General features: G+C 36.2%; 1 protein-coding gene across 2 annotated transcripts in view; it reads right to left on the bottom strand.

Annotated features, from left to right (window-relative positions):
* LOC129249404 (sodium/hydrogen exchanger 6) overlaps positions 1-12728 on the bottom strand; it is a 42412-nt gene that overhangs the window by 13146 nt on the left and 16538 nt on the right. The window contains exons 2-12 of one of the 2 annotated variants that reach the window (XM_054889203.1): positions 11434-11558; positions 11172-11366; positions 10813-11102; positions 9341-9482; positions 8140-8448; positions 7958-8069; positions 7731-7884; positions 7617-7668; positions 4503-4535; positions 921-980; positions 326-465 (exon numbers count right to left, since the gene is read on the bottom strand). In XM_054889203.1, coding sequence (XP_054745178.1) covers positions 326-465; positions 921-980; positions 4503-4535; positions 7617-7668; positions 7731-7884; positions 7958-8069; positions 8140-8448; positions 9341-9482; positions 10813-11102; positions 11172-11366; positions 11434-11558 — 1612 coding nt within the window. The remainder of the gene's footprint in view (positions 1-325; positions 466-920; positions 981-4502; positions 4536-7616; positions 7669-7730; positions 7885-7957; positions 8070-8139; positions 8449-9340; positions 9483-10812; positions 11103-11171; positions 11367-11433; positions 11559-12728) is intronic. The other variant, XM_054889205.1, reaches the window with a different exon arrangement.

The following is a 12728-nucleotide window of genomic DNA, read 5'->3' as shown; positions in this document are numbered from 1 at the left end:
AGTGGTCGGCATAATTAGCGCGTGTTCTTCCACAAAATATTGAAACATTAAATAAAATGCCGACGTTAATTTTAATCAGTTATTTTTTCTAAAACTTGTCGTTTACTTGAATTTGGTCCTCTCATTATTCCCTTCCGTGAATACTACTTCTACTTATTTTTTTACTTAAAAAAACACACATTTCTGTATAAAATACAAACTACAAAATTCTTGTTTACTTCATCTTCACATCACACATTTTCAAAAAACTGAACTCAAATCCCATGTTTTACAAGAAAAAAAAAATGAAAAAATAAAACAACAAATATATAATGTAAGTACTTACTTGGTATCGAAATTGCCCCATATCCTTGCCAAAAATGCCTTCTCATTGCGTTTTGCATTTATGGCGGCCTGTGCACTGGCATCACCAAGTCCTCCGGCTCCTTCTACATCTACATCGACATCCTGCAAATATGCATCAGACTAATTTTTAAAATTCTAGTAAACTTCTGCAAGGATATTCAACAGAAACTAATCAAGTAAAAACACATACATACATACTTATATGTACATATACAAATATAAAGTATGAGATAAGCGAAACTATAACGCAACTGCGAAAGGCTAAAGCAAATAACGAATTCAAATAAGTTACATGTACCAAAAAACAAATAAAATACGATTACGAGTAACGTTGAAAATGGCATAAAATATGAGGCAGTAAATATTTATGTATATAAATAGAAAAAATATAAGTAAATAAAAATTTATATTTTTACTTTTGTGTATTGAGTGCAAAGGCAGGGCAATTTCGAAAACAATGCAAAACAACAACAACAACAAAAAATATTTATGGGTGTAATCTGCATTGAATAGTAAAAAAATTAAAATCAAAATGTATTAAGAGGCTTATAACGCGTAAAGACACGTATCCTTACCAAGGAGCTGCGTCGACGTGACATAGGCAGCTGGCCCAAATTGAGTCCCGTATCGATTGACTGCGTGTATTGTACATGAAAACACAAAAATTTACAATCCTCTAACTAATCCTTTACTGATTAAATGTTTACAACTGAGCGAACGGATAGCAATTTTTGTGTAGTTTATTTTTTATTGAATTAATCAGATTGCAGTTAAATAGCCAATAAAGCGAATACAAAATTTAAATTTTAAATTTGCCTTAAACTTGAGAATGACCTTATGCCACAATGAAAAAGCGAAAGACACAAAGAAATTGTGAAAATAAGCTTGGGCTTGATGAAGGCAACGAACTAACAATTGCCGATTGTGAAGGAATCACTATTTCTTGCCGGGTTCTCCTATAAGCTAAGTCATTGTCTAGGTTAGCTTAGCTTAGTTTAGGCCGGTTGCTTGTCTTAGACAAGACACTCGGTGGCCCCAAGGTCCATTGTGTTACCTGCATAAGATTTCCATCCTCTAAGTTGCTTAAATCACTTATAACTTTTTAAGAAGGCAACTGGTCCCTCCAGTGAGACATTTTGCAAACTTTCCAGGTCTTCAAAGTAATAATCGCTAAGATAAAGGGTTTGTTAATAAGAGGTGTTATTTTGATATTCAAAGAAAAATTATATTTTTTAATATAAATGATCGGAAGTTTATTTCATTAAAAAGAGGAAGGCATGCCGTTAATAATGGAAAATAACATCAGACAAATGAGCACCACGACCACGCTTACAGAACAATATTCGTTTTCTTTTTCACGTGGTCCCAAAGAAAAAAGTCACAAGGTGTTAAATCACAAGATCTCGTTGACCAATTGTGATCACCTCTTCGAGAGATAACACGATCCAGAAACTTTTCCCGTAAAAGATCAATGGTTTCGTTGCTTATGTGGCATGTAGCGCCGTCTTGTTCAAAATAAACGTTGTCCAGATCAATACCATCCAATTGCGGCCATAAAAAATCGTTAATCATCTCTCGATAGCCTTTTATATATTTAAATAACACCTGCTATTGGAAAACCCTATATTTGGCACGGCAGGGCAAGTGCAGGACATCCATAGAGGAGGTGTTGTACCAACTCAATTTCTTCTTCATATCTACAACTCCTGCCGAAGTCATTGTGAGGTATACCCATTCTTCTGGCTAGGGTTCCAATAGCGCAGTGACCCGTTATAACATCTGTGAGGATGCTGGTAGCTGATTTTTTTAATCCAAGCCCACATTTTGTCCTTTTAAGACTCATTTATGGCCAGAGCGCTTTGGAGACCCTGCAGTTAGTAGTTAGAGACCACCTTCTTTGGGTTTCCGTGACTACGCTCAAGACAATCGCAATTTACAGTCGTCTACCACTCGCCGAAGGTCAAGCTCAGAGCCTTTCCTTGCCCACTCATCCGCTCTTTCATTTCCCTCCACTGCAGAGTGGCCGGGGACCCAACAAAGTGTGGTGTTGTGTTGTTGAATAAGCGAGAGTGATCTCCTGTATTTTTATCACATCTTGAATTGATAAGCGCTGAGGCCAGTACCTTGATCGTTGCTTGACTATCTAAGAGGTAAGTCCATTAGTCTTTTCGTTTTTGTTGCTTTGTCTATAGCGTAGATCACACCTTGGAAGACGCTTCACTTGTTTGAGAATCTAAAAAAAGCAATTTAAGGATAATTGTTCTGAGTGTACGGGAGTGATACTCTGGTAAGACTCTGGTCTGCCGATCTTTTATGTCGGATCAGCCAATCAGGTAATTCCTTCAACATCGCTGAGAGCCGGCTAACGGTCTGATCTTGGCCACCACTCTCCATTCTGTACATCGTGAATTACTGCCTATTTGTTTTGGCTTTATTTATTTTTTTCTGCACGACAGCTTGGGTGGCCTGTTAAAGGTACACTAAATGATGCAGTAGCAACTAATATAATTACCTAAAAATATTGAGCTACAGCGCTCGGGGAGTTGGTGAAAAGTCTAGCATTTGCAGGAAAATACTACGAATATCTCGATAAAACAATGAGACCATTTAGCAGAAGTCTTGTGGTTAGGCGGAGTAGCATGACTTCAAGATGTATGCACTTAAAGACGCGAAAGAAGCCTTACAAACCTGCGTCTAGGACGGTTTATTCAACAGTTGCCGTCGTTGATGTCAACTAACGAAAGGTCTTCTTCTTCCTGATTGGCGCGTAAACCGCTTACGCGGCCCCATATTTCCGCAATTCTGATAAAGCAGGAGTCGAGTCAAGAAGAATGGGGCAAGAGCCAATAATATTTGAAGTAACTAAAGGGTGAGCAAACAGATTATAGATACTTTCTCTAATAGCTACTTTTTCTACTTATGATAACCGACGCTCTCTGAAAAGTGTTCGTCGCGCGTTCAGTATTCAGCGATGAGGCCCATTTTGGCTTAATGGCTACGTCAATAAGCAAAGCTGCCGAATTTGGGCTGAATAGCAGTCTGAAGCTATTCAAGAACAGCCATTACGTTCATTGAAAGCAACCGTTTCGTGTGGCGAATAGGTTGGAGGAATCATCGGCCCATATTTTTTCGAAGACGAGGCTGCCGCCAATGTAACAGTGAATGGCAAACGCTATCGCGCCATGGTAAACGACTATTTGGAACGCCAGAAATTTAAGCCCGTGATCTTCACAACATTTGTTTCCAACAAGACGGCGCTACTTCTCATACAGCCCGTGAAACAATGGATGTACTGCATCGGCTCGAACCAGTGGATTGGCCACCAAGATCGCCAGGGCAAGCCAAATGCTCACTCACGCCCAAATCCACATTGAAATCTCACTCGCAGAGGAGCTTGAAATTGGGAACCAACATAACCGATGCAAAGCGGAGAAGAAATACAGCAACCAGCTCCATAAGCCAAGGGATCTATGACTAGACAATACGAAGAACTGTGTGTGCCGTGACCGTAAAGGTCGATGAAATATTTTTCTTTAGTTAACTCAAAAATCGTATTATACACTCTTTTTAATTTTAATAACCATAGAAAAAATAAATATGTAAACATATCGTTAATCTCAAAGTTCTTTTTTATCAGTAGAACCAAAAAAAAAAAATAATAATATATTTTGTAATATGTTATTGAAAGATACCGTTGTTTTTGACAATACGATTAAAAAACAATCAATATATTTTAAACTGTTCTACAATCTTTTTATGGCTTCAATTTTTTGCCAAGATTTAAGTTTCTTTGTTTGGGTATTTTTTCTCTGTAGTCCATCATTTCGCTCAGTTTTAAACATGGAAGACAATGTCGGTAGGCTCGTATATATGAATGTATGTATGTTTGTAATTTGTGCGTGCAAAATAAATGAATAATAAATGTGATTATCCAAATTTAGACAATATTTAGAATTAAATTATTAGAATAACCACCAAAAGACTCTTCATAGTCAACTGTGCTGTAAAAGACTTAGTTAAAGTGAGTGAATTCAAACAATAACACCAACAGAATTAAAAATAAATAATAATAACAAAAAATTCCCAATTGTAATTTGTTTTTGTTGTTTTTTTTTTTCGTTTTACATATGAAGCTTATGAATGAATAGTGCACATACCGCAGCCGCTGTATTTTCCATTGAATTATAAACCTTTATTGGGTAATTTTATTTTCGATTTGGTGTATTTGCATAATTGGATGTGTGGGATGATGCGGTAGTAATAGAGGCGATAGAAAAAATATTAGAATTAAAATTGCAATAAAGAAAATTAATCAATCAGGTAATTAGTAATTCGCAAGAGTACATACAAAAATTACATACATATAAATTGTGTTTGAAATTGGTGCGATTGAAGTGTAATTCGAATATTTTATGAATGAATGCTGAGAGTAGTACAATTATTTTAATATAAGCGTAAAAATGTGCTACTTTCAAAATAATTCATTCATAAACATAAGCAGAGTATGTGCATACTGTACACTGTGCGTCAATTGATCGGATTTGAAATACTAAACCTCTTGCCTTTGATTCTCTGAAAGATTGAACGAGTATCACTCTCATGAGCACTGAAAGTTTTTATACTCTCTTCATTTTAGTAGAAAACTATCCTATCCTATAAATTAACCGTTATTTGTTTATTCTGCTTTCAGATTTTTCAAGCGCAGCAATCACTTGTTATTATTTTTTGAGTTATATTCTAAAATGGGTAGCGGTAAATGGTTAACAGCGATGATAAATGAGTGAATTGCCATTCTGAGCGGCAGTCAGGTGGGTACTCAAGGCACTGCCATCCTGTGCGGTTAAGTCCTCACTGGTCTTTGAGTGTATCGAGAAACTGAATTTGTTAAGAACGCATAATCGCATCCGGGTCATATGAGTTCTGGGGCACAGGGGTTTAACTGGGAACGAAGTAGCGGGCACCTTGCCTAGAGAGGCTGCGGCATCTTTACCAATACGACCATCGTAGCAGAATAGCTTCGTGCGTGACTACCATTCGGTAGTTCTCAAGCTCGTTAGCCAATGTGAACATGAAACATAAAATTATAAAAAAAGATGTTTCTAATAGCCATCGCCTCTTGGCCGGCATTGTCAGACACCTCGAGTGTATTTCTGCCATGAGAAAGTTTTTCATAAAAATTGCCACGTGGCACAAAAACAACTAGAAGAAGGCTTCTGGAATCACGTTTATAAGGATGCAAAGACCGAAAGAAGCCGTGGCTTTCAGAAAAAACTTGGAAAAAGCGTTTAGAATGGGCTCTCCGACGTCAACATTAGTCGAATGTTCTCTGGTCTGATGAATTGAATTTTGAGGGAGCCTTAGTTTACATCATTTTAAAATATAGTATCAAACAACCACACCTCCTTACCCTACTCTAATTTGGAGGAAATAACACAAATCCTACAAAATTGTTTTTTTCCTTTCCTACGGGTATTTGGAACACCTGGTTTGATGTTTGTGAGGCGACGGAGAAGTTACCATACAGATTGCGTGGTACCCACTGTTAAGCATGGGGGGAGGCAGAATTATAATCTGGGGCTGTATGTCTTCTGATGGTGTCGGCGAGGGTCGCAAATCAGTGACGATGCATTAATGTGCGAATTTAGTCAAATAAATGCATGAGGTTCTGATACGTTAAAAGTACCCACAGGGTTAAGCTATGTCATACGACCACACTTATGTATCGAAACTGGAATGCTGCGTTTATTTGCTTACAAAATGAGTAATTTTGAAAAATTGAGAGATGACGCAGGTTATGAGGAATTATGCTCGCACAAAAGTTGGGTCTACGTTTATGAAACCACTCGGATTTATATTCGACCCAGGACCTGCCCTACAGCAGCATTCACCAAACATTTAGGGGAAATATTTATGCAGTTACAACAAGAAATATTTATATTTAACTTCTTTTGAGTCTGGCCTTTTTTCATCCTGTTTGAGGATCCTTTTTCAAAGATTATACCCATAAATCGATGGAAAATTAAATTTTAGGAAGCTATCTGGAAGCTCAAATCGTTAGCTACCCTTTTTTCATCTTGTTTCAGGATTCTTTTTACAAGATTATATCCATAAATCGATAGGAAATTAAATTTTAGGAAGCTATCTGGAAGCTCAAATCATTAGCTGGCCTTTTTTCATCCTGTTTGAGGATCCTTTTTAAAAGATTATATCCATAAATCGATAGAAAATTAAATTTTAGGAAGCTACCTGGAAGCTCAAATCGTTAGCTGATCTTTTTTCATCCTGTTTGAGGATCCTTTTAAAACGATTATATGCATAAATCGATAGAAAATTAAATTTTAGGAAGCTACCTGGAAGCTCAAATCGTTAGCTATAATTTTTTTTCTCCTTGTTCACTCCTCTCGGGAGCATAGGGCCTCGGTAAGACTCAGTCTTGCGTTGGTTTCGTTAATCTATTTTGATTTCTGACAGGGTAGGTGATTAGCCTACCGCTAAGTTAGCTATGATGTAATAGAAATATCTTAAATTCACGTTCAAAGTCGAAAAAGCCAGTCTGGTCAGATCCAGGTACCCAACAGAGGGTTAAAAATATTAGCTCAGTGGTTCAGAAAGCGGCCACTAGTTGCGTTAGTGCCCAAGAGTCACTAATAGAGACTACTGATTGCAGGCATAGGTATTAATAAACTCTAAAAAGTGAGTAAATATTTGAATAAATACGTTTTTGTATGCAACTGTTAATTTTTCAATGTGTGAACTCAGTCAAATGAAGAACCAGAAATAAGTACATACTTAAAGTGGTTCGGGAAGTATGATATTAATAATACCTGGCACTTAGTTGATATAGAAAACAAATCCCACTTTTCTATCAATCAACTGACGTGTATATATATGCACACACCTATACTTTATCTTTGTTTAATAAACTGGGTCCGTTAAGTTGCCATGCTTTGAATTTAGAGAAAAAACATTGTCGTTCAAAAGTTTTTTTAGTTTTCACATTAGCATTGGTTTGTATGTAGTATGTCAAATTAGAGGCTTATTAAAATTCAATATAATTGATTTCAATTGTAAATTCTCATCGCCTGTAATGTTAGCAGTAATTTGAAATGATAAATTGTTTGATAAAAATTACAAATTTACAGGCGCATTAAAGCAAACAGCTGCAATTCATTTACACACAATCACTTATGCTAGACAAATTAAATAAAATGAAACCCAAAACCAATTGTTGAATTACATTACAATTACAACACATAAAATGCAATACTCACACTGCGTACGCGATAATTATTTAGCTGTTCAGTCTCTTCGTCGACGCCAACGCTGCATGAAAAGAGATTGAAATTTGTATGCGAGTCTGCTATCTAAATACAACTTGAACTTACGGTATTTTGAGCCAATTCAGTAGAAAATTGGATGCACCACCCTGTATGACGACTGTAAAAATCACAATTAACGAGGTTGTGGTCAACATCGTTTGACGTGCCTCGGAAACGGTATTACGAATAGCCAAGGCAAAGGACATGGCGCCGCGCAAGCCTGGAAAAGCATACAAATTTACGCATAGATATTTGAATGTATGTATATGTGCATGAAAATATCTATGTCATACCGGCAAAGAAGAGCATGTGTTGGAAATTCGAAGATATTTTCGGTTTACGATTCAAATTCAATAGCCAAGAAAGTGGATAAATATTAACAGCGCGTCCAATGGCCGCGGTCACCTGTGAAGGTGAAAAAATGTATAAATTAATTAAAAGTGTTCACTGGTATTAAAACGATTGTGTCTCTTACAAAGCCAGTTATTATAAAAACAGCATCAAAGTGATGCTTGGGGAAGGTAAACATCGAAACGCCAATGTATGAAAATATGAAATTCTCTGCCAAGAAATTCAACAATTCAAATATCTCCTTTGTGCGTGTGCGTGAATCCTCCGATAGATTGTTATAGGTATAATGCGCCTGACAAATACCGCAAAAGAGCACAGCCACAACGCCAGTCAATTCAGAAGCTTCCGCAATTAGGAAAGTACTATACGACATGAGTACGAAGAGTGCAGATTCGAGTAGCGGAAACTCACGTACGCGGGTGAACTTTGTCAAGTGCAGTGGCAGTTAAGGAAATTATGTCCCAGTTATTAAAAATATATTAATTCAAAGAAGGTGGAAGAGTTATAAAATTAGGAAAATAAATAAATCAAATTTTAAATATAGTAATAAATATCAAGGGGTATGTATATACAGTTAGAATTTTCCAAAAATCGATTTTGTATTTTTTTATTTTTATTTTTTTCTCAATGTACATATATTTAAGAATACACACAGAACATTTAATATCGTTCCGGTGAATATTTTCAAAGTTACACACAAATTTTAAAAGGCGTTTCAGAGTGCTTGAGAGTTAAACGCATTTTTCTCAAAATGGTGTTTTTCAAAGTCGGTGACCAACTTTACTCGAAAACGGCTGAATCGATTAGTCTCAAATTTTACCACGAGCTTCTTAAATATATTTTTTAGTAATTTATCGAAGATTTTTTCTCACCGATTAAATTTTTTTTTTATAAACAATTTAAGGCCGAAATTTTAACCAAAAATCGATTTTTTTTTGAGAAATCGCCATTTTGTCAAAAAAAGTTTATTTAGCTTATTCCTTCTAACTATTAATTACTAGATTTAACATTGCTTTAACGAAATCTGTTTGGTCTTTTAATTTCAGTGGATCCAGTTCAGAGATTAGTGGTCACCGCAAAACGTCTTTTTTGAGAGGAGTTCCCGGAGATCAGCTGCAGCTCCTTTCCAAATAAATATTTTTACTAGTACTAAGTCTTCAAATACAGTTAAAAGATAAAATAATATGTGCACAGATTTTTAGATCAACAAATTTAAAAGTTTTCTCAGAAAAAATTCTGGAAAATTAGTTTTTTTTTTCGGCCTTCTAACTGTATATAACCCCTTAAAGATGTTAAATTAAATAAATTGTATTCAAAAAGGATATCAATGCCGTAAAACAGCCCATTGTGGCGCCAATAAACAGCGACAACATAAATATACCAAAGAAATCGCTTAGCGATCTAAAGAAGGCATTTGTTTCAAAGCCGCCTGTGCTAGAATAATGTTCGCCATAATTCTGTATAGCGCTAAGGAATAGATAAAATAAAATATTTTGAATTTTGTTATTTTGATAAATAATTCTCATATACAAGGTGAAGTCCAAAATAAACAAGACTGAGCTAAAATAAAAGCGACAGGAGCTTTGTTCTGATAACTTCGAGTTTATTTATTCAAAGTAGTCCCCTCTGGCCTTGATAAACTGTTTTGCGCGATATAAAAGCTTTTCGAACGAGTGTTTCAGGTCATTGACCGGAATGTCCTTGACCGGATGTCGGTACAAGCCTTTTAGATGGTCTCTACGGACGCAAAACGTTTTCCTTTCATGGCCAAATACAATTTTCCGAATAGGTAGAAGTCACAGGGAGCGATATCAGACGAATACGGCGAGTGATCGATGATTAAAATGCGATTTCTAGTCAAAATATCAGTCACAAGAGTGGATCGATGAGATGGTGCATTATCATGCGATAAGCGCCAGCTTCCTCCTTCGCGGTATTCAGGGTGAATTCGACGAATGCGATGCAACAAACGCTTCAAAACGCCAAGATGGCCCGTTGGCACGAGCTTCTTGTGGACAATTCCCTTGGCATCGTAAAAACAAATGAGCATGGACTTGATTTTTGACCTCTGCAAACGAAATTTTTTGGATGGTGGCTCGTCTAGGGCTTTCCATTCGGCACTTTGATCCTTAATTTCAGGTTCATGTTGAAAAGTTTTCGTATTTTCTCGCCTCTCTAATGACGTCTTTCGAATGTTGAATTCTGAGCAATTTGCGGTTCTCAGTTAACTTGTGCGGACTGAAATGTGCACAGATCTTTCGTAAGCCTAAATGATCAGTTAAAATGCGATAAATCGATGTTTTGGAGATATTTAACTCGGATTCCCTGAATTTCAACGATGGTTTCGGTTCATTTTTGATAAATTTACGAACAATTTCGTTGGAGTTTTCGGTGCTTACTTCATTGTCATTTATGTCCTCTCCACCTTCTCTGAAATGCGTAAACCACTCATGAACTCTGGCACGAGAAAGACAATCATCGCCATAAACTTTTTTCATCAATTCAAATGTTTCGGTAAACGTTTTACCGTTTTGAAAACAAAATTTGATATTCGCTCTTTGTTCGAAACTCATTTTTGTACCGAAGACACAAACATACTGACACTTTAGACGCAATAACTTCGCTACCACTGAACCGAATGTCACCAAGCTTTCACTGGAAGTGAGTTAGGGAAGTAACTTCCAACGCACTAGCTCATTAAAAAGATGGCGCCATCAAAAACATTTTTATGACGCCAGTCTTGTTTATTTTGGACTTCACCTTGTATGCACGAGTATATAGGAATTAGTATAGTTACCCGCTGAGCACAATGGCCACTGCATCGTTAAGTACAGATTCACCAAACACCAGCGCATATAAATTTACATCCACATGCAAATCGTGGAATATAGCTAATATTGTTAGTGGATCTGTTGGCGATATCAACGCTCCAAAATACAGCGTGTCCAGGAATGTGAAACTACTACTCAAATATTCTGGCATTAGTTTCACACAGCCGTACATAATAGCGCCGATTAGGAACGATGATAATGTCGTGCCCAATATGGCGAACATCAATATAGCGCCCAAATTGCGAAAAAAGTATTTCTAAAATATTGCAAAAAAAAAAATTATCTGCATACTTTCAAATTCATATTATTCTTTTTAATAACGCACCTTTTTAAGGCTATAGCCGGCATGAAAAATTATTGGCGGCAATATTATGTTGAAAAAAATTTCTGGATCAAAAGTAGCTTTCAAATCGATTTCATTCTCATCGACGTCATAGACTTGACCACGAAAAACATATGCATATGTTTTGTTGGATATTGGTTCTTTGTCGGTGGTATTCGGTGCCAGTTTTCCGGGGAACTAAAATGTAATAAAAATGTGCAAATGAAAGCAATTGAGCATTTCCTTGAATCTTATTTATGCATACTTTCATCCATAAGGTGTCTGGCGGTAAGGTTTGATTAAATTTTGGATCACCAGCTGGATCAACTTCCAGGTGCACAAGGGGCGTTGAAGTGCCGGCATAGCGTATAACAGCGCCAACAATTAGACCTGAAATAAAATGTAAATATTTTTTTAATTAATTTGAATAGTGTGAAGTAATAATAACTGTATGAATGAATGGCATGGCTACCAGACTAGTAGTAAATAGTGATTTTATTATATGGAAATTTGTTTGAAGAAAAAGTGAGCTAATAATACAGATTAACAGGGTTTGCATTTATTCAATAACTCTCTATCAGAAAGAAAATTAATAAAGGACGCTTGAGGTACATTTTAAATAAATAGAGAAAACTTCTCAACAATACTGAGCGCAATACCAGTGTACATTTTGGGGTTGCTAAACTTGGGGCCGAAGTTTAAATCTCCTATCCCATTTCGAGGTCTAGGTTAAGCCGGCAAAATACAAGGGCCTTAAAGACGATTTTAAATACGCTAAACTGTTTATTGCCGATGGCGAAGAGGTACGGTAAGACACATTTACCAGCTACTAAGTTCATATTGGCATAGTTCCCCTGGCCATCAGGGTCGTAAGCGCAGTTTCCTCGAGCTTAGAGGAGGGTGAAAGAGAACAAAACAACACATAAAGAGTTATCGCGTATTGAAGCACAAGTTATCTTATTTAAGCATCAAAGTTGTGAAGGACTCTGTGTACATATAAATCAAAATAAACATCAACAATACCAAATTTAAAAAAATGAACCGAAACCAAAACGAAATTTTTGTGGCTCAAGCCGAAGATTGTCCGATCTCTAATTATATGTATTCTTTTATTTTTTTTTGGGGCTTTTGTCTAAACATTTGTATGAAAAGCTTCAAGACCTTCTTTGTTGTATTGTAAGGTAAACTAAATTGAAAAAGAAAAAAATGTAAGTAACTAAAAAGATAGATGAGTTAGACGTAAACGAACGGTGATTACACTACACTGACAGGGCAAAGTATCAAGTTATCAAATCTATTTTTCTATATTTTAAAGTTGTAAAATGTTCTAAGAAGTGTTAGCTGAACAGAACAACGGCTGAAGATGAGTACCGTTCCAGATATCCATCCTCACCGAAAATTTGTACACGAATAAAATTTTTGTGATGCTACTGATGTTCCGTTTTGTCAAATGCAATAAAGAGACTTGGGAAGCATTATTTAAAACCAACAAAATAAACTTGGACATGGTAACATGATACATGGACGGATCACTTACCCAGGCAAGAACACACATTTTTT

Source organism: Anastrepha obliqua, chromosome 5, assembly GCF_027943255.1.
Source record: "Anastrepha obliqua isolate idAnaObli1 chromosome 5, idAnaObli1_1.0, whole genome shotgun sequence".
In the NCBI taxonomy this organism is placed as follows: Eukaryota; Metazoa; Arthropoda; class Insecta; order Diptera; family Tephritidae; genus Anastrepha; species Anastrepha obliqua.
This window is presented reverse-complemented; position numbering and strand designations above follow the sequence as displayed.